Below are 25,624 nucleotides of genomic sequence, written 5' to 3'. Positions count from 1 at the left end.
TCCTCTCTTCGAAAGTTGTGCAAGCAGGGTCTAGTGATTCTTTATCACCTCTACCTTCACGATGCCCTTTACCTACTCTCTTTCATTTGGCTTAGACAACTGTGTGAGGCAAGTGAATCAGGTACACTGTCCCATTTTATAGCACGGAGAGGTTAAAGGACTTGGCCAAGGTCACATGGAACTCCGGGGCCTTGTTCCTGTTCTCCAGCTCATGCTGGCTGGGCTCTTGCTTGCCTACAGTATGAACTGAGGTCACCCACCAGGCACCGTCTTTCTGTCACCTGGGTGTGGAGGTACACCCCGCCTCTGGGCTTCTTGTATCATGGACATGGAGAAGCAGTAGGTGTTCTTACTGAGGAAGGCCCGCGAGCCCGTGACCCCCTTCATTAAAAATAAATTCTGCCTGAGTCTCCTGGTTCTAAATAGAAGAGAATGTAGATTTGGGGCAGAACCGAAGGGAAAGGGAGTTCCCTTGGCAAATTATTTGCAATTTGTGGATTGGAGCTGACCCAGCTCCAATTCCCACGTCATTGTGCTGTGTAAAATGTGAGCAGCTTATTAAAGAACCAGAGCTGGAAGCAATCCTCCCCCGGGGGCTCAACAGAACAGGAGCAGAGTTAAAACCCACCAGCTTCCTCCTCTCTGCGTCTCACGTCTGGGAGCTGCCGAGACTCTCAGTCGCGGGTCACGTGTTCCCTCCAGGGCAGCCACTTCCTGCAGCTGTGGGAATAAGAGCCAGCATGTTGACAATTAGTTTGTGCCTTTCGTGAGGCGCGATGAAACGCCAGCTGTCGTAAGCACTTAAATTAGTGGTCCTCAATAGCATGCAACGGAGTGCACGGTCTTAAGCACCATCGCTAGCAATTCTGAGTTAGTGCGGGGCCCAATGTCTGCCTTTTTCATCGGCATTCCAGGTGATTCTGAAACAGGTGATCCAGGGATCACAGTCTGAGAAACAATGACGTAAGTGGACAAATGCACAAACTCCAAGTGGCCCCTTCACTGGAAGTTTAAAGATGCTTTTGTCGCAGGCACGGATCCTGGGAGATCCAGCATCTCCTTACTAACAGGCTCTGCTACTCACTGGCATAATTTGAAGGACATACAGATGGGTATCTTGACTGAGAAATCTCCAAGAAGCTGTGAATCTAGAGTTCTAAGCCTTTATCTTCTCTAGTACTCCTTTTAAATCATGAGCAGCTTATGGAGAACAGCATGTTTTCTGTTCAATTTTTTTTTTTTTTTGTAAGGGAGAAATCCCCGTGTGGCATACCCATAACATGTTCAAGTGTAAATGCATCTCATGTATCTTCATGGTCCAGCCTGCCAGAGCCTGGACTCTTACCCATCACCTTTCTCTGTCCCCAGGCACTGTACCCAGGGAGAAAGGCTTTTAAAGAGCCTCATGTGAGTTCTTCCCTCCTTAGGTGCCTCTATTAACAAACCCTTAAAGAAAATTCATGAATTCCTATTTCCTCATCCATCTTGTTATGAGTCATCATCCTTCTCAAATTAACCATAGAGGGCTTCCCTGGTGGCGCAGTGGTTGAGAGTCCGCCTGCCGATGCAGGGGATACGGGTTCGTGCCCCGGTCCGGGAAGATCCCACGTGCCGCGGAGCGGCTGGGCCCGTGAGCCATGGCCGCTGGGCCTGCGCTTCCGGAGCCTGTGCTCTGCAACGGGAGAGGCCACAGCAGTGAGAGGCCCGCGTACCAGTAAAAAAAAAAAAAAAATTAACCATAGAATCAATGGGCGAGGTGGTCCATGGGCTTTCACAATAAAATCGACTGCATATGAAATGAATCTGAAAATTCCATTTATTAAAACAATACATTGTCCATGGGGGATGAAAATGTACACATCACATTCAGGTTTTTCTGCTTTAACATTTCTGTATTTCCCTCTCTGAAAGATACACTCCATAGATCTTATATAGGAAAAATGTGAACAATTCTAGGGCTGGGAAAACATTAATGTATATGTAACAATTCACCATTGCCAGGAGCAGCTAGAAGCAAATATTAAAAAAAAAAAAAGTACAAAAATCCCTTAAGACAGCATGCTTCTCAAAATTCCTTTTGTAAATATGAGTATATGGAGAAATGGTTTAAAACTTTTCCTTGGTGAGCAATCTCTTTCAAATATTATTAGCAAAATTAGCCTCAGTTCAAAGTACTTATTCACACGTTCTGACTTAAATAGCACTTGGTTTAAAATGGAAAGAAATAAAAAAGAAAACAGATTTAATATTGAGGATGAGGCAAGATTAGTTTTTTCTTAATAGAGTTTGCATTCTAAATATGAGTGTTATTATTACTGTTTAAAGAATTCCATGGCAGATTTTCATTACTACCCAATATATTATATATGTAAATTAGGGCCTTGAATAATTAAGCTAAGTTTTCCTATTAGTTACCCCTTAAGATAAAATTATGCTGGTGAAAATGATTGTTAAATTTCTAAAAGAATTAAAACTCTTTAGAGGCATAAGTAATCAAAAGATTATTTCCCCCTTAACAAGTAAAAATGCCAATAAATCAAAACTCATAGAAAAATTCTGGGATTATAATTCCCTTCTGTAGCACATGAAATTATGAAAGAGTCAAACATTTTTCTTAAATTTAACTTCAGATGGGCTGTGTATTTTCTGCCTTCTTTCTCCTTTGATAAACAAGGTCACATGCAGTTTGGAACTTCCTTAAATTTAACTACCAGAGCTGTATTCCTAAAAATTTTAATGCCATTTTAATTGCTCCAAAGACCTAGCTTTACATGAAAATATAGAGTCCTTCTGAGAAAAGTAAATGGTGTGGATTATGAAAAGCATCAGGGTCTTATAATGATGCCTTAATCACCACCAAAGAGTACTTTATTCACAGTTGTTTTTATGTGACCACGTATTCAATTCATATTTCCACTCATTTTAAAAATGTGGTTGGCTTTTAGCTGATTCCACAGTATTGTAAGCCAATGGTACAATACTGTAGTTTAATAAATACTCTGCTAGGGTTTTTCCCTGCTAAATCTTCTTCAGTGTCCCACTGACCGTAGCAAAATTCCAAGGTTTGAACAGAAGTATCTGCTTATAGGAGTGCATTCATACATTTCACAATGTCTTAATACTCTCTTCCCCCTCCCCAGGCATGAGTTTTAATTGGATGTATTTATTCTTTTACCATCATGCCCATACAAGGAGCTAAGGAGAATGTTTATCAAGTCTGTTTCAAGATGTGTCCTTGGCATATTACATCTTTTTATCTTCTTTTTTTCCTTCCTTTCCATCTTTTTTTTTTTTAGTGGGAGGAAGAGAATGGAAAGAGAATAAAATTAATTCAGAAATGGTCTTTCGGGATTTCAAAGCAAACAAGGAATTGTAAGAGAGCCCACACCTGCCTGGGAATGACACAGAAAAAAGTGAGACAGACTTCCAGACCTCCCATTGCTGGTGGAGGCTGGAGCCACAAAGAAAAGTCACTTTCAATATCATTTCTTGGGAAGAGAGAGCTCAAGCTGCAAGGAAGTTTGTAAATAAGACTCTAACAAACAAAGCAGAGAACAAAAACAAAGAAAAGATTCGATTGAAAATTTTGGTGGGTAAAAAACAAAGGTCATTTCAGGGGCAAAAAGAGCCAGAACCCTTTCTGATGGAGCTGCTGGGGGCAGCAGCTGCCCCCTTCTCCCTAGCCCATGAGCAGCCAGATTCTGAGAGTGGGGTTGGTCTGGAGTTGTGGGTTTATTTCTCCTGATACTTAAACAAATAAAGGCCATGTTTTTTCTTGTTAAGAACAGCACAGAAAGGCTTCTTTCAATCCAGAATTTCTGTGATTCAGGGAAAAAGGGAATTTGCTCTGACTCTTCAATAAAAGCACTTCCCAACTCAGGGTGAATCCTTTCCTCTGTCACTTGGTGCTCCCTGTGATGCCCTGGGTACTGGATCAAACCAAAATGCTTTGGATCCTGGAAAATATGTTGAAGAGGTGTTGACGCCACTGTTAACTAGGAGGTATTTTAGGCATGGCTAAGGCTCTGAAGTAATCTCAATTTTCAAGATACTGAGTTTTTTCCTCCCCAGCTTCCTTTCTCTTTCGTTCTTTTTCTAAACTTTATAGTAAAACTTTTTCTTTACTTTATAGTCAAACTGAATGGATGTAACATGGGGACATTTTCATGCAGTATTACTCAAAAATTGTCACAAATATATGAAAGCACCAGTCACAACACATGATTTACTTTTACTTGCAGAATCAAAGCTATTATGTACAAATGTTAGGAACAGTGATAAAAGAATACAGACAACCGGCATTTGTTGTTGTTGTTATTACCATGAGGATAAACCACGGGGAACATCTCCTTAAACCCTTTGGGTGCTCATCCTTTGAGTTCAATCTTACAGACAAATCCAGCCTTATCTCTTTACTACTCTAATGGGGAGGGGTGGAAGGAGGGGTAGGGGAGAAGGGAAAAAGAAAAAGAAAGGCACAAAGACGAAACATCAATGCCATTAAACCGAACCGCGCCTACACTGGACGACTCAGCTCGTCAAAGGGTATTCTAAAGGCAATATTCATTCCAAGAAGGTCATACATATCTGAGCTCAGTACAGCTGTCTGTTTTATTTTTTAAATATGAAGCAGAAACATAAGGTTTGGGAGGGATAGCAGGAAAGAAATGACACCGATTTTATCTTTACATACTCCCCTCCTCCAGACAATTCTGCAGACATCAGATCTCTTAACTCGGGGTGTGGATCAGCTCTCATTCTCATAAAGGGGACCAGTTCTTTAAACATGCATAGCCTGGAGTCTCCAGGATGGTTCTCCTCCCTCTCTTTAAATGCTGTGGACTAGAAAGGCGCCCACTTTGCTAAAAACTCTACATCAGTGTCCCTGGAGCCCCGAGGCTCCTTAGGCTCCTCTTGAAGACTTAAAGGATAGCACAGAAAAACTTCTTCTCCCTAAATGGGTTCTCTGAAGCCGGAACAGGCGTCAGGAGGGGATCTTCCTTGGCATGCGCTTCACAGTAGGCCATCAAGTCTGCAGCTGCCTTGGACACCTGGAAAAGACGACAAAAACAACCAAAACTTGAGATGGGGCGTCGACGAAGGCATTGATGCAGGCGCCACGAGTCAAGGCTCAGGCCTGCGTGTCCAAACTGCCTGGGTTCAAGTGAAGCAAGAGACTCATCCCCCATAAGCCTCTTGTTTCCTCATCTGCAAAGAAAGGAGCCGATGATCTTGACCTTACAGGATTGTTACAAGCAGGTCCGGGATTAGGGTGAGGTGAGGCTCTGAGGGTACAACACTGAAGGGGGCGTTCAGGGTCATGCAAATATCAACCTTGTATTTGTCCAGCCCTGAGAGTGGGTGTCTCCTTAAATTCTGTGCCCCAGGTAGGTTGCTTCCCTCGTCCTAGTCCCAGCCCTGGCTGCAAGGATTAAGTGAGGTAATTCACATAAATCATTTAGTGCCTGGAACATAGGAAGATTTCCACATAGGCTGGCCATCATTATCATTCTGTAGTTGTGTCTCTCTGCTTCAGAAATTGTGCTAGGGATGCCTAAAGCCATGTTGATTTCCTTTTTTAACAAACACATCAGAGATATTATATACTTATACATACACACATAACCTTATATGTTATGCATTCTTATATTTTATATACATTATGTATGATAATATATTAGTATGTTATAATTTATTACACATTATATATATTCCTTTAATCAAGCATTGCACCCTTTAGGGAGTCCCACTGGGAGGCTGGTCAGTGATCTCAGTGATGCTGTTGCTTCATAACACTTCTCACAACACTTCTGTAGCTCCTTGTTGGTAGTCTTCTGGAGTACCTTCCTTTGATCAGCTTTGACAGTGGCAAATTTTCACTACTTGAGAGGGGATTTAATTTGGGGTAGTAAACTAAAAGTTATTTGTAACCACATCTGGGGACTAGGTGGATGATGATGCATCTGGGGAATGCAACTGGGGGTCAAAAACCATAAAGTCAAGAGTCAATTTCTTATGTGACCTCAAACGTTTGCTCTGGAAATCACTCCAAACATTTTCCACATCACTGTACTACTAAAATAGCCTCTCAAAGTGACTACTGAAAGGATAATCCTCGGTAAGACTGGGGAAATTGTAGTATTTCTGAAAAGATTCACTGCCCCTCCTATATGTGGGTTATACATACCCATACAATGGCATCAGACTTGCTCTGGCCAATGAGACTTGAGTAGAAGTGATGTGAGTCACTTTGGGGAAGAAGCCTCAAGAACCAATGCATAGTTTGCCTCTGCCATTTTGTCTAACTGAAATAATTTACTGTAAACCACCTTAATTGATTCAGAGGTTTCAGTAAAACATGGTGGCCATACTCTTGATTTGTTCCTTGTCCCAGGATTGAGTTGATTAGAACTTTGTCACTTAAAGGCTTTTCAATATTATAGTTTACAGGTTGGAAATGAGAATCAATTTCATCTTCTAATCCCATAAATCTTTGAATGTTTGGACTCTATCTTCCGTTTATCTCAGACCAGATAGAGGCAATATTCCAGGTAGAGGTTGCTTGAAGGTAACATGGTGTGGAGTGGCAGCTATCTGTGATGACATGTGGGTGAGAAGAAGAACGAAAAGTATATCTTTGCTATTGTAGCCTCTAAGAATCAGAGGAGACAGACTTTTGCTACTGCAACAAAACCGAGTCTATGCTGACTGATATAAAGAGGTATAGGTACTGATATGTGTGTTAGTTTCCTCTTTCTGGCTAAACAAAACCCAATCTAGGTGGCTTAAAATAACAGTAATTTATTCCCTCAGTCAGTACTAGAGGCTAGAAGGTTGAGATCAAAGTGTCGGCAGGGTTGGGCCCTGCTGGAGGCTTTGATGGAGAAGCATCTGTTCCATGCTTCTCAATCAGTGTCTGGTGGTCGCTGGCACTTGGTGTACCTTGGCTTGTAGATGCATCATTCCACTTTCTGCCTCCACCTTCACACGGTATTCTCTCCTGTGTGCCTCTGTCCTCACATGGCATTCTCCTCTTTGCCTATGTCCAAATATCCTACCCACCAGTCATCAGATTAGGCCCACCCTAATCCAGTATGACCTCAACTTAACTTGATTACATCTACAAACACCCTACTTCCAAATAAGATCACATTCTAAGGTTCTAGGTGGGCATCAATTTTAGGGGATGCTCTTCAACCCAGTATAGCATATTTGTGTAAAAGTCAGTCTCACTATTTTTAAATTGTAAATCATTTTTTATTTATCTTTATTCCAGCTCCACTGAGATATAATTCACATATAATGTTGTGTGAGTTTAAGGTATACAGTGTAATCATTTGATACACTTCTATATTGTGAAATGATTACCACAGTATGGTTAGTTAACACCCCTAACACCTCACATAATTACCTTTTTCTTTAATTGTGGTGAGAACATTTAAGAGTTACTTTCTTAGCAACTTCAAGTATGTAGTTAACAAGTATGACTTGTTAACTACAGTCACCATATTGTACATTAGCTCTCCAGAACTTATTCTTCTTATAACTGGAAGTTTGTATCCTTTGACTGACATCTCCCCATATCCCTCACCACCCCCAGCCCCTGACAACCACCATTCTACTCTGTTTCTCTGAGTTCAGGTTTTTTAGATTCCACATATAAGTGACGGTATTCATCTTTCTCTGTCTGACGTGTCTCACTAACATAATGCCCTCTGAGTCCACCCAAATGGCGGAATATCCTTCTTTCTCATGGCCGAATAATACTCCACTGTAAATATATAATACATAATACACCTTCTTTCTTCATTCATCCGCAGATGGACTTAGGTTGTTTCCATGTCTTGGCTATTGTGAATAGGGCTGCCATGAATATGCAAGTGCAGATACCTCTTTGAGATCTTGATATATTACATATATATATATAAGAAGTAGGATTGCTAGAGCCTATGATAGTTCTATTTTTAATTTTTTGAGGAACCTCTGTACTGTTTTCCATAGTGGCTGTACCAATGTATGCTCCCATCAATAGTACACAAGGGTTCCCTTTTCTCCACATCCTTGCCAACACTTGTTATTGATTGTCTTTTTTGGTAATAGCCATTCTAACAAGTGTAAAGTGATATCTCATTGTGGTTCTAATTTGCATTTCCCTGATTAGTGGTATTGAGCATCATTTCACACACTTGTTGGACATTTATATCTTCTTTGGAATAATGTCTATTCAGTTCCTCTGCCCATTTTTAAATCAGATTGTTTGTTTGCTATTAAGTTGTATGAATTCTTTACATTAACCCTTTATCAGATACAAGGTTTGACATTTTTCTCCCATTCCATAGTTTGCTTTTTCATTTTGTTGACTCTTTCTTTTAATGTGTGGATGCTTTTTAGTTTCATGTAGTTGCACTTATTTATTTTTGCTTTTCTTGCATGTACTTTTGGTGTCATATCCAAGAAATCATTGCCAAGATCAATGTCAATGCCTGTTTCCTCTATGTTTTCTTCTAGGAGTTTTACAGTTTTAGATCTTATATTGAAGTCTTTGATCCATTTTGAGTTAACTTTTGTGAGTAGAATAAGGCAGGAGTCCAGTTTCACTTTGCTGCATGTGATTATCCATTTTTCCCAACACCACTTATTGAAGAGACTGTCATTTTCCCATCAAGCACTCTGGTTCCTTTGTCAAATATTAGTTGACAGTATATGCTAGGGTTTATTTCTGGGTTCTTGATTCTGTTTCATTGTTTCATGTGTCTATTTTTTATGCCACACTGTTTTTATTACTATAACTTTGTAATATAGTTTGAAATCAGGGAGTGTAATGCCTCCAGCTTTGTTCCTCTTTCTCAGAATTGCTTTGGCTATTTGGAGTCTTTTGTGGTTCCATATGAATTTTATGATTTATTTTATTTTCTGTGAAAACTTCCATTGGAATTTTGATAGAGATTGCATTGAATCTACAGATGGCTTTGGGTAGTATGGACATTTTACAGATGTAGAGAACAAACGTATGGACACCAAGGGGGGAAAGCCACGGGGGGGTGGTGGTGGTGGTGGTGGTGGTGGTGTGATGAATTGGGCAATTGGGACTGACATGTATACACTGATGTGTATAAAATTGATGACTAATAAGGGTGTGATGAATTGGGCAATTGGGACTGACATGTATACACTGATGTGTATAAAATTGATGACTAATAAGAACCCGCTGTAAAAAAAAAAAATAAAATTCAAAAATTAAAAAAATATATTAATTCTTCTGACCCATGAACACAGGATATCTTTCCATTTATTTATGTCTTAATTTCTTTCATCAGAGTCTTATAATTTTTAGTGTACAGATCTTTCAACTCCTTGAGTAAATTTATTCCTAAGTATTTTATTTTTGAAGCTATTGTGAATGGGATTTTCTTTATTTCTTTTTCAGTTATTTCATTGTTAGTGTACAGAAACACAATTGATTTTTGTATGTTGATTTTTTATCCGGCTCCTTTACTGAGTTCATTGATTAGCTCTAACAGGATTTTTTTTGGTTGTTTTTTGGTGAAATTTTTAGGGTTTTCTCTATATAAGATCATCATCTACAAACAGAGACAATTTCTTTTTTTGTTTCTATTTAAATAACTTTTATTTTTTCTTCCCTGACTGTTCTGGCTAGGACTTCCAGTACTATGTTAAATAGAGTCATGAGAGTGGGTAACCTTGTCCTATTTCTGATCTTACAGGAAAAGCTTTTAATCTTTTACCATTGAGTATGATGTCAGCTGTGGGCTTGATATATATGGACTTTATTATGTTGAGGTACATTCCTTCTATACCCAATTTGTTGAGAGTTTTTATCATAAAAGGGTGTTGTATTTTGTTAAATTTTCTTTCTGCGTCTAAATGAGATGATCATATGATTTTTTTTTTTTTTTTTTTTTTTTTTTTTGCGGTACACGGGCCTCTCACTGTTGTGGCCTCTCCCGTTGTGGAGCACAGGCTCTGGACGTGCAGGCTCAGCGGCCATGGCTCACGGGCCCAGCCGCTCTGTGGCATATGGGATCTTCCCGGACCGGGGCACGAACCTGTGTCCCCTGCATTGGCAGGCGGACTCTCAACCACTGTGCCACCAGGGAAGCCCCAATCATATGATTTTTATCTTTCACTCTATTATTGTGATGTATCACATTTATTGACATGCACACATTGCACTATCCTTGTATCACAGGAATAAATCCCACTCGTTTGTGGTATATGATCCTTTTAATGTGCTGTTGAATTCGGTTTGCTAATATTTTGTTGAGAGTTTTAGCATTCATATTCATCAGGGATATTGGTTTACAGTTTTCTTTTCTTGTAATGTCCTTATCTGGCTTTGGTATCAGGGTAATGCTGGCCTGTAAAATAGTTTGGAAGTGTTCCCTACTCTTCAATTTTTTGGAAGAATTTGAGAAGAACTGGCATTAATTTTTTAAATGTTTGGTAGAATTCACCAGGAAAGCCATCTGGTCCTGAGATTTTCTTTATTGGGAAATTTTTGATTACTGATTCAATCTCCTTACTAGTAATTAGTCTGTTCAGATTTTCTATTTCTTTCTTTTTTTAAAAAAATAATTTTAGTTACTTATTTTTTATTTTTGGCTGAGTTGGGTCTTCATTGCTGTGCATGGGCTTCCTCTAGTTGCAGAGAGTGGGAGTTACTCTTCATTGTGGTGCATGGACTTCTCACTGTGGTGGCTTCTCTTTGCTGCAGAGCATGGGCTCTAGGCACGCGGGCTTCAATAGTTGTGGCTCACGGGCTCTAGAGAGCAGGCTCAGCAGTTGTGGCGCACAGGATTAGTTGCTCCATGGCATGTGGGATCTTCCCGGATCAGGGCTTGAACCCATGTCTCCTGCATTAGCAGGAAGATTCTTAAACACTGCGCCACCAGGGAAGTCACCAGATTTTCTATTTCTTAATGATTCAGTCTTGTAGGCTATGTATTTCTAAACACTTATCCAAGTCTTTTAGGTTATCCAATTTGTTGCATGTGATTGTTCATAAGTAGTCTCAGGATCCTTTGTATTTCTGTGATATCAGTGTAATGTCTCTTCTTTCATTTCCAGTTTTACTTATTTGAGTCTTTTCTTTTTTTCTTAGTCTAGCTAAAGGTTTGTCAATTTTGTTCCATCTTTTCAAAAACACAGCCCTTATGTTTGCTGATTTTTTCTGTTGTTTTTCTGGTCTCTATTTCATTTATTTCTGCTCTTTGTGTTTGCTTCCTTCTGGTAATTTGTGCTTAAGCTATTTTTTTTCTAGCTCCTTGAGGTATACAGTTAGGTTGTTTATTTGAAATCATTTTTAGTTTTTTCTTAATGTAGGTGTTTATCACTATAAACTTCCCTCTTAGAACTGCTTTTGCTGTATCCCATACATTTTGGTATGTTTTGTTTCCTCTTTTTGTTTGTTTCAAGATTAAAAAAAAATTTTTTTTTTATTTCTTCTTTGATCTATTGCTGGTTATTCACAAGTATGTTGTTTAATTTCTGCATATTGGTAAACTTTTCAGTTTTACTCCTGTTATTGATTTCTAGTTTCATACAATTGTGATTGGAAAAGATTCTTGCTATGATTTCAAGCTTCTTAAATTTGCCAAGACTTGTTTTATGACCTATCATTTGACCTATCCTAGAGAATGTTCCTTGTGCACTTAAGAAGAATGTATATTCTGTGGCTCTTGGATGCGATGTTCTGTATATGTTTGTTAGGTTAACTTGGTCTAAAGTATAGTTCAAGTTCAACATTTCCTTCTTGATTTTCTGTCTGGATGATCTATCAATTGTTGAAAGTGAGGTATTAAAGTTCCCAGCTATGATTGTATTGTCTATTTCTCCCTTTAGGTCTGTTAATATTTGCTTAATGGTACTAATGGTTAATATTTGCTAAATAGGTACTCTGATTTGGGGTGTGTATATATTTATGATTATTGTATCCTTTTAATAAATTAACCTAGTTATCATTATATAATGACTTTCTTTGTCTCCTGTTACAAGTTTTGACGTAAATTCTCACTCTCTAATAGGTATTACATTGCTTATAAAAATATTTTTATTGTGTTTCTATTTTGTTCCAGACATTAAGTTTTCTTTATTGATCTACAAAATAATCCTGAGGTAGGAACTATTATCCTCCTTTTGTAGATGAAAAATTTAGGCTCAGTACATTGCATGAGTGGTTCAACGTCATATAGCAAAGTACACAGCAGAAGAAGTACTTGAATGTTAATGTTTTGCCATTAAGCCACAGCCATCTACATACAAACTACTCAAATGTAGGGGTAGTTCCAAAGGTTGATTGAAATTCTTTGTGCATCTTTATGAAATGCTATTATGACCGAATGAAAGGAAACAGCCTGTTCTTGTCTTAGTTCCTCTAAATGAAAGCAAAGAACAGACTTTCAGAATCTCAATTACCTCTTTTTTGTTTTGTTTTGTTTTTTTTAATTGAGCTGTAGTCATTATTATGCCAAATGGGAGCTTAGCTGCAAGCAGCAGAGACTGGACAATAGTAATATGTAAAACTTACTTGTTAACAAGAGATCCAACAGTATCCCTACTCATCTGCAATGCTCACATACAAATATGTGGCAGGAACTGTCAAAATCTTTTTATGATACAGAAAGTATAATACTGGGCAAAATTTAATAGCTTAGAGTTGCTCATATCTTGTATTTGAACACTTGACTCTGAACAATTTCCTTCTAAAAATATATCATGCGTTTTATCATGTTTCCTCAACTAGATTGCAATCTCCTGTGGGTGATGGTCCAATACAATGTCAGAATCCTAGCAGTAATTAGAACAATTGCTAATATTTATCTGCCCTTGCTACATGTCAGAACTGTGCTAACCACTTTACATACAGTATTTTATTTAATCCTTACAACAACATTATGGGTCACAAGCTATTATTATTATCCTCATTTTTAATGTGTGAAGTTGAGGCTTCATTAGGTAAACATTTGCCCTAGTTCTCACAGCTCGTGAGTACCTGAGTCACGAGTCTCAGTGCTCTTGACTTAATCTTTATGAATGGTCTTTCTTTCGAACCCATAGCTTCATCCTTGTTCCTTACTTTTCAGTGAGTCACAGCAATAGTCTGCCTGGCAAATCTTCTTGCTTTCTAACTATCCTTGCTAACATTGTGCATACAGATTCTTTTACATTTCACATTCCTAGTCCTAGTTCTTCCATGAAGATTTCACCAGTAACTTTAGGTAATCTCTCCCTTTTCCATCCTGTTGATTCTTCCTACAAAAATATCTCAAATTTGGGAGGTGATCAAGATGGCAGAGTAGGAGGACCTGGAACTTACCTCCCCCCACAAATACAACAAAAACACCTAAATGTGGAACAATTCTCACTGAAAACTAACTGGAAACTGGCAGAAAACTCCTGAACAACCAATTCTGAAAGAAAGATCCACACGGAATTGGGTAGGAAGGGAAGAGAAGCAATCAGGTCAGGACCTGTGGCCCAGGGAGGGGACTCAGAAGAAAAGGGAGATTATAGGGGTAGAGATCCTCCCTGTGGAGTGAATGGTTCGAGCTACATATTGTAGGCTCCAATCCTGGGGTCTGGCACAGGGAAGACAAGCCCCCTTGGCTGATTGGAGGGCTGGGGGGACTAACACAAGGGCTGTGGGAAGCCCGGACTCTGTCTACTTGTGAGGAATGCACAAACGTGCTTGATTTCTCCTGAGGCAGAGGGGAGAGGGCTGACTGAAACTGCATGGTGGCTGACTGGTTTCCCATGACTGCCCGGTGCTCTCCAGCTTGAGGAGTGAACGCTCCAGCCCTGCTTACTTCATGTAGTAGCTCCACACTGGAGTGAGGGCTGCCATGACAGAAAGAACTCAGCTAAGAGACACAGAGGTGGCTCAGACCTGAAGCACTGTGTGAGCAGGGTGGGGGCAGCCATTCCTGGCACTCACACAGGCAGTGCATCAGAAGCAGCCTGGAACTCTGTGGCTGGACCACTGCAGCTTGTACCCTGTCAGACGCTGAGAGCCCAAGTGGGCCCCTCTTGCTCCAGCACTACTCCCAAGGGTGCTGGTGCTGGGAGAGGGGAGAGTTCACACTTAAAGGGAACAGAGCCAGCTCAAACCTGACCCTCAGAGCTTCTGCTCCAGCAACTTGGGACCTGCCCGCACCCCCATTAGGGCAGTAACAGCCACTGAGCAGACAGGAAGCCCTGGCTCACACCTGGCTCTGGCCCTAGCCTCTCCACCTCCAGCCCCACCTCCTACCAAGGTGATAGCTGCCAGCACACCCTGAGGAAAGACATGACTTGTGTTCACTTCAAATCCAGCTCTCCTACCAAAACCATTGAGTACATGCAGACTGTATAGGGATGCTCCCAGAAAAATATCTCAAATTTGTCCCCTTATTGTCACCTCTCTTGCAACTACCCTGGGCCAAGCCTCCATCTTCTTTTCCCACAATTACTGAAATAACCTCTTAAATAAAAAATTCCAAGGGATCTTTTATAGACTGAATGTTTGTGTCCCCCCCCACCCCCAATTCATATGTTGAAATCTAATCCCCAGTGTGATAGTGTTTGGAGTTGGGGCCTTTGTGGGGTGACTAGGTCATGAGAGTAGAGCTCTCACGAATGGAATTAGTGCTCTTATAAAAGAGACGCCGGAGAGCTCCCTTGCCCCTTTAACCATGTGAGGTCAGAGAGAGAAGGTAGCCTTCTACAAATCCGGAAGCAGGCCCTTACTAGACACCACATCTACTGACACCTTGATCTTGGACTTCTAGTCTCAGAACTGTGAGAAATAAATATCTGTTGTTCATAAGCCACCTAGTGTATGGCATTCTGTTATAGTAGCTCAAATGGACTAAGACAGGAGCCATGAATAGAATGCAGGGTGTGATCTGTTAAGTTCAATGATTTTTTAAAAATTACATCTTTATTTTCACTAATCTGAAATGGAAATCTAACATTTCTTTCCATTATAGATGTAGACAACACAATTAGCATTAACAGTTTCTGTGACTTAGTCACCAATAAAAATCAGATATTTTCCATCACATTACAGTTACTGCAGATATCTCAACATTTATATATGTTCTTTTGCTTTATAAGTATAGACCCACTATTACATCCTATATAATCAGTTAATAAAGAAGTATATATATTTAGTTGTACCACAAATGTTTTCTGATAAACTATATTTTAATATAATTAGTTTCCTTTGTAATTTAAAAACATTATTCTGAGAAGGAGACCATATGCTTCGGCAGACAGCCAAACAGGTCTAGGGGCACAAAAGATTTTAAGAATCTCAGTTGTAAATAACTTCTCTACTTTTACAATTGTGCCAGGAGTAGTACTCTCCATTCTACAGCTAGAAAGATATTTTTAAAATATAAATTGGCTCATATCACTCCCCTATTTAAAACTTTCAAGAGCTTCCCATTGTACTTTGTGGAAAGCCAAGGCATCATAAAAACAGCCTGTGGGTCCTGCTTACTTTAGGCCTGCCATCTCTCCAATTTCATGTTGTAGCATTTTTTTCCTCCCACACAGGTCTCCTCTCTCTAAGTTCGTGAAAGCTCCAAGTTCTTTTCTGCCTCAGAACTTCACATATACAATTCCCTGGAACGGTCTTCTCCCCATCTCCTCACCAGGCTGTCTCCTTCTCTTCCTTCAGGGGTGAAATACCATTCTTTGCAGAGTCTTTACTTTCTACCTCATCCAATAATGACTTTCCTCATTAGTCTCTTTCAGAGCACCCCATTCTTTTCCTTCACAGAAAAACATTTATTACAATTTATAATTACAACCATTGTTTGTTTATTTGGTGTTTGATGTTTCCCTTTTGGCATTCTGCTCTATGAAGGCAGCAATCATATGTATTTTATTCATGACTATGTCATCAGTGCCGGCACATAGGAAACACTCAAATAATTGCTGAAGAAGTTCTCAACTACAATCTTAATCAACAAATACTCCATTCACCTAATATTTACTGAGTACCTAATTGCCAGTCACAGTTCTGGGGGATTGGCATAATCAGGGAACAAAATAAACAAAGCTTCCTGTCCTTGTGGAACTTATGCAGTATTCTAGACTTCCAATTCTGATGATGATGGAGGAACAGCAACCAATTAAACCTTCCTGCTTTAACTTAAAAACTGAAAAAAAAAAATATGTGAACAAATGTTTTTTAAATAGTAGAGAACAGGCAGCAGAGCACAGTGATCCCTGAGAGAAGGGAGGCAAGAAAAGCCCCAAGAATGTTTCAGCAATACTGCTTGAAAATGGTTTCTAGGCCACAGCACAGGGAGGGGCTACCCAAACAGATTTCATGAACCTCCTTGAGTTGAGGAGAGCGTGACAGAGAAGAAAGAGCTACACACATACACAAACAAAGAGAGAGAGAGAGAGAGTGAGAGAGAGTGAGAGAGCAATCTGGAGGCCTCCAGAGGATTCCTTTTGAGTCTTTAGCTAATTACTGATTAGCACATATGTGGGAGAAAACTGCTTGAGGCTGTGCAAAGAATTTCAGAAAGGATCAAGTGAAACAATCCCTGGTGATCACACAGGGCTGGAAAAGTTTGTGTTTCTACTGCCTAGAGTACATAGATCTCATAGCACATAGGGGATTAAGTAGAGTCTTAAAAAGTATGTGTTCAGTAGTGGTGCCAAGTAGGCCTTCGTTAAAGGCTGTTGTGGACCCACCTATCAAAGTTTAAAAGTAAGCTTTGAATAGATCAAAATGTTTCCAAGTAACTTAATTGGACCACAGAACAAAACCCCCAAATATTTAAAGAAACAAGAAATTTCAGTATGCCACAAAATAAAATTCACAATGTCTTGAATCCAAAAAAAAAAAAAAGTCCAGACATACAGGTAAGTAGGGGGAATAAATCTATCCCATAATGAGGAGAAAAATTAATCCAAATTGATTAATCTCATAATGAGGAGAAAAAGACCCAGAACTGACACAGATGATAAAATTAATAGATAAGGATGCTGTTAAAACATCTATTATAAATATTTTCTATATAATCAAGAAAATAGAGGAAAGCAAAACAGGATTAAAAGAGACATGAAAGATATTAAAAAGACCCAAAATCAAATTTCTAGAGATAAAAAACACACTGACTGGAATTAGCACCTGATTAGACATTGCAGAAGAAAAGATTAGAGAACTTGAAGACAATAATGGGAACTCTCCAAAGTGAAGCACAGAGAGAAAACAGACTGAAAACAACAACAAAACCCCCCAAATACAAAAAACAACCCCCCAGCAAAAAAATCCCAGAACACACTGAGCTAGGAGACAACTTCAAGTGGCCTAATATATATATAATTGGAGTCTCTGAGGAGAGGAGAAAGATGGTGTGTGGAGGAGAGGAAAGAAAAAATATTTGAAGACATTATAACTGAAAATTTCCAAATTTGATAAAAACTACAAACCCACAGGTTTCAGTAACTCAGGAAAATCCAAATGAAAAAATATGAATCAAACGACACCAATGCACAGCGTAATCAAATTGCTTATATAGTATTTGAGTAGGACGATGGAGAGAAGAAAATGAAACATAATAAACAGCTATAGAGAATGTTAGATGGTAGTAAGTTTTATAAGAAAATGAAAAGTAGAGCAGGGTAAAAGGGATTAAGAGTGTATATATGGGTGGGGGGGCAGGGAAGACAGGTTGCAATAGTTAGGCTTAATTGAGAAGGTAATCAATCTTTGAGTAAAAACTTATGCAATAAAGTTTATGGTAAGAGAAATGAGGAGCCACTGACGTATTTTAAAGAAGCATTCTGGATGCTGTGTTGAGAACAGGACTCTATGGGAGTAAGGGTAGAAGCAGAGATTCCTGGAGACTATTGCTGTAATCTAAGTGAGAGGTGACAGTGGTTCCGAACAGAGAAATAGCAGCGGAGGTGGTGATGAGAAGTATAATTCTGGATAAACAGCATTTGAATCTAGAATCACAGGATCTTTTTTGTTTGTTTGTTTGTTTGTTTGTTTGTGGTACGCGGGCCTCTCACTGCCGTGGCCTCTCCCGTTGCGGAGCACAGGCTCCGGACGCGCAGGCTCAGCGGCCATGGCTCACGGGCCCAGCTGCTCCGCGGCATGTGGGATCTTCCCAGACCGGGGCACGAACCCGTGTCCCCTGCATCGGCAGGCGGACTCTCAACCACTGCGCCACCAGGGAAGCCCGAATCACAGGGTTTTATGATGGATTAGAGATAGTGTGTGAATAAAAAATAAGAACTAAGGATAACTCTAAGTTTTTGGACTGATCTAATGCAAAGATGGAGTTGCCATCATTTCAGCTGCAGGGAGAGAAGATTTGGGGAGGAAGACTGGGAATTCAGTTTTAGAAAGGTTGAAATTGAAACATCTGTTAATGAGATATACAATGCTGGAGTTAGAAGCAAGATTTAGACTAGAGACATAAATTTGGGACTTGAGGCCATATAGATGGGACATAAAGCCTTGGGAATGAGCAAGATCACCAAAGGAGTATATTTAGATAGAAAAGTGAGGAACAAGGATTGAATCCTGGAACAACTTCAATGTAAGAAGTTGGGGAACCTAAGAGGAACAGCAAAGGAAATTTAAAAGGAGTAGCTTGTGACAGTGGGGAGTACTGAGAGCCAAATAAAGAAAGTGCTTCAAGGCATAAGGAATCATCAACCATATCAATAGGTCAAGTAAGATGAAAACTGAGAACTGACTACTAGATTTAACAATTTGAAGTCATTGGTGACCTTGATGAGAGAAGCTTCAGTGGAATGGTGGAGTGAAATGGGTGTAGAGCAAATGGGGCCTCCTCCTCCTTCTTCTTTATGAACAATTCAATCTTAAAGGCTGAGGTTAGGAACAAGCAAGGTATTATAGTTTCCACAGTAGGTCAGGGGCCCGTGGTGGGACGTCAGAGCTGGAGCAATGTGAGGAGAGCATCTGTGCAGGGGGCAGCCTGGTGAGGCGTGTGGGAGCCCAAGTGGGATGTGAAGTTATCTGCATCAGGGAGAGAGGTTATGGAGTGGGAGCTTGGTTCCATACATGGGAGTTGATCAAATAAGGATAAGGGGAGCCAGGTTTCTCACCAACAGTGAGGGGAGTTACAAATATGGAAAGTAGAAAGCTGGAATGAACCCTGTGGTGTAGGATAGGACCCGGTGGTGTCGATGTGAACTCATGGTTACATATACACATATGTACAGATAAAGAAATATAGATGTAAAAGTGTGTGTGTGTGCGCGCGCACATGCCCTTGTGTGCAGGCGTGTGTGAATTCTCTAGCTCTGTCCACTGAGAGGACCCAGGAGCAGCAACTCTTCAGCAATGAGCACACTTAGCATCGAGATCTTGATTTCTAAATACCATTCTCAAGGGAACTAGTGCTCTTGGAGAAAAGAATGATTCCAGGGCTGGGCCAGGGAAATAACAAGAGGACCCTAGAGAATGCTTTTGTGCCGAAAACTAAGGAAGTACTCAAAGAATGAGGGAGACATTTCAAAGGACACAGTAGCCAATGATTTAGCCTGTGCCAATTTAAACATAAAAAAATTAATGATGACAGTATCAGATTATAAATCATTCAATAAAAGAGGAAACCACAAGTGCATAATAAATTTTAAAAAATAGAATGTTTGATGAGGAATGGGATAGTTATATAGCCTCAAGATCCTTCCCTCAAACTCCAAATATTTATTAACTACAAAGGAAAAAAGAACACCTTTCATGGAGAAACCTGGAAGACACCACCTTGATCAAGTAATTAAGGTTAATATCACCAGTGACAATTTGAAATCATGTGCCACTGATAGAATGCAGTGAGATGGACACCCCATCAGTTCTCTGCTATTAATGTTTTGTTACTTTAATTAACTCATAAAGAAACAGCAGACAAACCTAAATTGAGTGACATTCTATAAAATAATGGCCTATAATCTTAAAAAATGTCAAGGTCATAAGAGTCAAGGAAATCTACGGAACTGTGCCTGACAGGACAGCTAAATGCAACCCATGATTCTGAACTGGGTTCTTTTGCTCAAAGGGACATTATTGGCATGATTTGCAATACTTATATGGGGTCTGAGGAGTAGAAGGTAGTGATGTATCAATGTTAATTATGCACGATGGTTATATTATGATTATGTAGAAGAATGTTTTTACTTGTAGGAAATATTAAAGTATCCAGAGGTGATAGGACACCTGTTGACAACTTTTCTCAAATAGTTCAGGGAAAAACAAAATTCTTTGCCTTGTATTTGAAACTCTTCGGTACCTTTGAGGTTATTTCTATTGTAAAAATATTTTTCTAAAGAAAGGGAAAAGAGATATTAGTAACAGTGAATATGGACAACTTTCTCAAGAAGTTACATTGCAAAGCAGAGCAAACAAATGAGGCAGTTGCTGGAGGAGGAAATGGGGGGTTCAAGAGAAGAAATTTAAATTTTATTTAAGATGGAGAAATAACACTATGTTTGAATGTTGTTGGAAAGGATGAAATAGAGAACCAAAACTGGTGATTCAGAATGGGCGGTGACCTGCTGGAGCGCGTTCCTGATGAGGGAGATGAGATCTGATGTGCAGTGAAGGAATTTACTTTTGATAAGAGCAAGGATCTCCCTGGATTGACAACTGCTGAAACCCAGCTACCCAGCAACCTCACCAAACTAGACTGGGGCTGAGAACCAGGGAGTAAAGGGAGGGGGACTCTAGACAGTCCCAATAAAAGCCACCAGATTGTGATTTTAGGCTCTGAAAAAATAGGAACCCATTCTAGGCAAATGCCCTGACAGCTTTAAGAAGAAGCAGTTGCCAGTAAGGATAAAAACCAGATCCCAGAATTTAAATGATGAGTAAGTCTATAGCTCCGTCTTCATTACATCCTGAACTTGAAACACATCTTAAAATTAATGTTGCAAAATGCTTGCAAGCTACCAGGCCAACAAGCACTGATAGGTCATCACTGCCTATGCATGTGGGAAGTTGCCTGTGTGTTAAGGGTATCAGTCATTCAATCACTCCTTCAGTTGAGTTGCCTGCACTAATGGAGCCATCAAGGGTTGACAACTTTAAACTGATGCTTAAAAGGACTTGAAATATCACGCTGGGATGGAGGCTTAGAATGGGAAGTCATTGTGAACATCGAACATTGCCTGTCACAAGCCTGGCAGGATAGCTGAAGGCAAAAGAAACTGCCACACCTCTGGGAAGAGATCATAAGATTTTCACACTAGGAGAGATTGACCTGATATTTGTCTAGAAAGATCTTTTTACTCAGGTCAAAAGTTGCTGGCTACTTTAAAGTCTTTATTTTTCTTTGAATCATTAATATGTAATTCAAGTAAGGGAAAATTAAAACATCTAGTTTGATCCTTAGTAAATGCAGAAGAAACATCCGTATTCTTTGCTATGCCTTAGAATTATACTAAAAATACAACAGGTGGAATGGTCAGCAAGATTAGGAATGCCAGAAATGGAAAGCACCATATCACCACGATGTCCCACGTCACCAGGTGCCCTCATCACTGCTGGTGGCCAAAGGTGAGCCTAAAGGATCTCTCCACTATGACTGTGAAAAGCACCCAGGATCAAACTTTGATTGTGATATAGAGAAAGTATAATTGTATGGATAAATATCTACTATTTTAAATTTGTAAAATAAAGTGAATATTCTAAATTATCTTGCCCTCCCTGCTCCTCCAAGGAGATATTAAACTGATGATACACATCAATAGGATTTTTTTAAAAAAAGGAAATAGAAGAATTAATTTTCAAAACAAGCATCAAGAAAAGTACATGATATTTAATTGATAAATCTCAATAAAGAAAGAAAAGACATTCAAAATTATCATCCAAAATAGTTACATTTTTTTAAGAAGGGAGAACTTCATCTGGCCTGAAAACTAGGCTATTCAGAAAACTACATTTCCTAGGGATTTTGAATTATCAAGGTTTAACAGTACTGCTTCTCTAGCTCCTAGGTATAATGCACAAGGCTAAGAATATACTTGGTGCTTAACAAATATCTACTGAATTTTAGAAATTATATCAAGCCTCATAAAAATGAAGTTTTATGCTCAATTATTAATGTATGCCTGGGTTCAAATTAAATTATTTGCTCCACTTTCAGCCAATCAAATGAATTAGGACTGGATATCTTTGAACACAGCCTTTTCCTCTATAAGTCCTAGACATACTATACCTATTTTATTAACCCTGAAAATACTCTCAATTGGCCTATAAGGAAGGTTGACTCTTACTGTTCCTAATAAGTTGAATGCAAGCATTTTAGGGAAGAGATGTTAAAACTTTCAATTCAAATGCTGGAAAAGTATTTGAAAAGTCCCAAACCTAAGATGTCTGTCCACTCTCTAGAATGAAGCATGATGTCTACCTGGCTTGTTTCTCACTACAGCTTTCCCTGAAGTTCAGATCCAATGTATTATGAGTCAATTGTCAGAAAGATGATTTACTTATTAGAAACGTTTATATGTGGTTCCATAATTACACATATTTGTCAGTTATGAAAATCGGTCTGTTCTTTTTATGTTGAAATGTTTTCAAAAGAAGGTATACTATAAATGCTGGCTACTTATGATCATACATTTGACATGAAACAATTTACCTGTCTTAAAATGATCAATTATGCCCTTCTTTTTGGTATTTCACTGAATTTTATCCTGTTACAATGAGTTTTATTTGGCCAGTGACATCATGCTTGGAATTTCTCAAACTATAAATGTAATTGGAAAAGTCATGCAAAATATAGTTCCTAATGTCTTGTTATATGACACTCTTAGTCCATGAACTTAAAGCTATCCACTAATAAAAATGTTTTCTGACTGCCTGCATATCTCATAACCAAGAAGTAGACAACAAGGTCTTTGACATTGAGGACTGTGTAGTCTAGTTTGAAAAATTATCTGATGAAGGCAAAATTATTTAGTAAATTGACTAGTAAATAGGATCAGAATGGAAAAGGAGATTCAAGAACAAGTGGGGATTTAAGCTGACCTGTAAGAGAGGAGTAAGATTTGGATAATGCCGTAGTCTAGTTGGGCTGCTGTAATAAAATACCAAAAATGGGTGGATTGTAAACAACAGAAATTGATTTCTCATAGTTCTGGAGGATGTAAAGTATAAGATCAAGGTGCCAGCAGATTTAGTGTCTGTTGAGGGTCTTGCTTCCTGGTTCATAGATGCCCGTGTTCTTGCTATAACCTCACATAGTAGAAGGGGCAAGGGAGTTCTCTGAGTCTTTATAAGGGCACTAATTCCATTCCTGAGTGCTCTGCCTTCATGACCTAAAAGGTCCCACCTCCAAATACTATTGCATTGGGTGTTAGGATTTTAACATATGAATTTTGGGAGGGACACAAACATTAGGTCTATAGGACATAGGAAAAGAATAAGAGGAAGGGTGTTCTCAGTGAGGGATCCAGAATAACCAGAGAGATGGGAATCTGCATAGCATATTCTTGAGATAGTGAGAAGAGCCAGTTGGAAAGGTCTATTGGAACCATTTGGGAGAAATGAGAAATAAGTATGACATTTTTATGTGCAGTTTAAAGAGCATCCAACTAGATAAGAAGCAATCATTTCACCCAGGCTCCTGGCCTTGGCTTTCCTTTGCACTTACATCTACATTATTCATGATGTCAACAACACCCTCTGTTAAAGGGCATCCTTCGAGCTTACAATGATTCTCACCCCTCCTTAACTATCTGTCCCCTTACCAACCATATGGGTGGGTTAGTTCCTAGGAGCCATGTTTGTGCAATGTGGTTCAATTCTAGTGTCAGTTGATTGAAGCTGCATGGCTCATCCTTGGTAGAACAAATATACCACTTTAGGAATATGGGAGTGAGACTAAAAGGGATGACATGAATCTATCTCCTTCTTCATGGAGCTAAAAGTATGAAATGTGATACTCAGAGCCATGGGCAGCCACCTTGTGTCTGCCATATGGAACAGGCAGCTGAGAAATCTATTCCTCCCAGGAAAAGAAAGAGGCAGATATACAGGGAGAAACAGAGGCATATCACAGAGCACTTGCAGTTCCCGCTGGCCTTCCAGCTCTCACTACCCTTGCTTAATCAGCTACATTTCTGCTCTTAGATTATGAGATGCCCTGTATCTTTTATAATCGATCCCTTCTTTCTGCTTAAGTCAGCTTGGGTTAGGTTTCTATTATTAGAAACCCAGAGTCCTAACATAGTGATGAATAAATAGATTTAACTGAAGTCCTACTGTCCTTTGCTTTTACACATGCTCTCTCAACTTGTGCTCTCAGGACAAGCTTTCTTTCACTGGCCTTTGCTCAACAGCAGTGTATCTTGTTGTTTTGTACATCTGAGTGTCACAGTTTCCACAACCTCTCTCTGCCCCTTTCCCCAGAGCCCTTCCCAGCTTTCTTTGGTTTCTCTTTCCTTTCTCTCCTTGAATGAAATGCTAACAAAGAAACAGAGAGGCTGGGAGTAACATTTATATATGCCTGAGGCTTATGAACAGATAATGGGTTCATTAGCCCAAATCTCTCAGGATCTGTGATGCAAAGGGATAGGAAACAAGAAGGTTTAAAAATGAATATGCTATTCAGACCCTCTCAAGGTAGGGCCTCTCCAGGTTATTCTGGAGGCCACAGGAGGATAAGGCAACCCCCTGCTTAAGGGACCCTTGACAGCTCCAGTGTCAGCTGTGTCCCCTTTTCCTTGTTCCTTTTTTTTTTTTTAATTTATTTATTTATTTTGGCTGCACCGAGTCTTACTTGTGGCACATGGGATCTTTAGATGTGGACTTCTTAGTTGTGGCATGCAGACTCTTAGTTGCGTCATGCGTGCAGGATCTAGTTCCCCAACGAGGGATAGACCCTGGGCCCCCTGCATTGGGAGCACAGTCATACCCACTGGACTACCAGGGAAGGCCCTCCTTTTCCTTGTTCCTTGTTGCCTCAGCTGTACTAGGCTCTGCCAGATGGACGTAAAGCCACTGCCACCTTTATAGCTTGAAGAGGTCACTACTCTAATTGGAAAATCACAAACCTGAGATCTTCAGAGAGAAGCCCCTTCTTGCTGATGGGATCATGTACCAAAAGTAGGTGGAGAAGCCTGACCACTCAGAAGCCTGGAAGGGACTCCAAAAGGCAGATAACCAAGCCCTAAACCAGATAGCTGCCAACAGTGTCAACACAGTCGCAGTTTTACCCAAGACCTAAACTAAAAATAATCTGACACTTCACCACAGCATGCCTGCCTGGCTCTGATGTGCAGAACAAATGCTGAGATACAGGCTGCCACTGCATTTCCAACAATTTCAGGTCTAATGACGTCAAGAGGAATTCAGAGATATGAAAGTGACGAGCATGTAGGAAGGCAGTCACTCATTGTTCAGCTCATTAGGCTAATGCTTTGTCGCTCTAAAACAGATAGTGATTTATTTGGTCTCTTCAGAAGCAGTATTCAAAGGGAATCAGGGTGTGGTGTTGACTTCTTTCTCATGATATTTGGTAATTATGCTTTTTGGATATCTTATTTGTGTTAATAATAGGTCTTGTTCATTTTTTGGTAACCTCTTACCAGACTAGGAGATCCTTGAGAGCAAGAATCATGTCTT

The 25,624-nt window shown here is 39.6% G+C and overlaps 1 protein-coding gene across 5 annotated transcripts in view; it reads right to left on the bottom strand.

Moving 5' to 3' along the window:
- Positions 1 to 4,603: 4,603 nt before the first annotated feature.
- GNG2 (G protein subunit gamma 2) overlaps positions 4,604 to 25,624 on the bottom strand; it is a 218,494-nt gene continuing 197,473 nt past the window's right edge. For all 5 annotated transcript variants that reach the window (XM_028495858.2, XM_024118332.1, XM_055088430.1 and 2 more), the window contains one exon: positions 4,604 to 5,051. In XM_028495858.2, the coding sequence (XP_028351659.1) occupies positions 4,923 to 5,051 (129 nt within the window). In that variant the 3' untranslated portion in view covers positions 4,604 to 4,922. The remainder of the gene's footprint in view (positions 5,052 to 25,624) is intronic.

Source organism: Physeter macrocephalus, chromosome 11, assembly GCF_002837175.3.
Source record: "Physeter macrocephalus isolate SW-GA chromosome 11, ASM283717v5, whole genome shotgun sequence".
Taxonomy (NCBI): Eukaryota; Metazoa; Chordata; class Mammalia; order Artiodactyla; family Physeteridae; genus Physeter; species Physeter macrocephalus.
The sequence above is the reverse complement of the archived record's forward strand: the minus strand, read 5'-3'. Positions and strand labels throughout refer to the sequence as shown.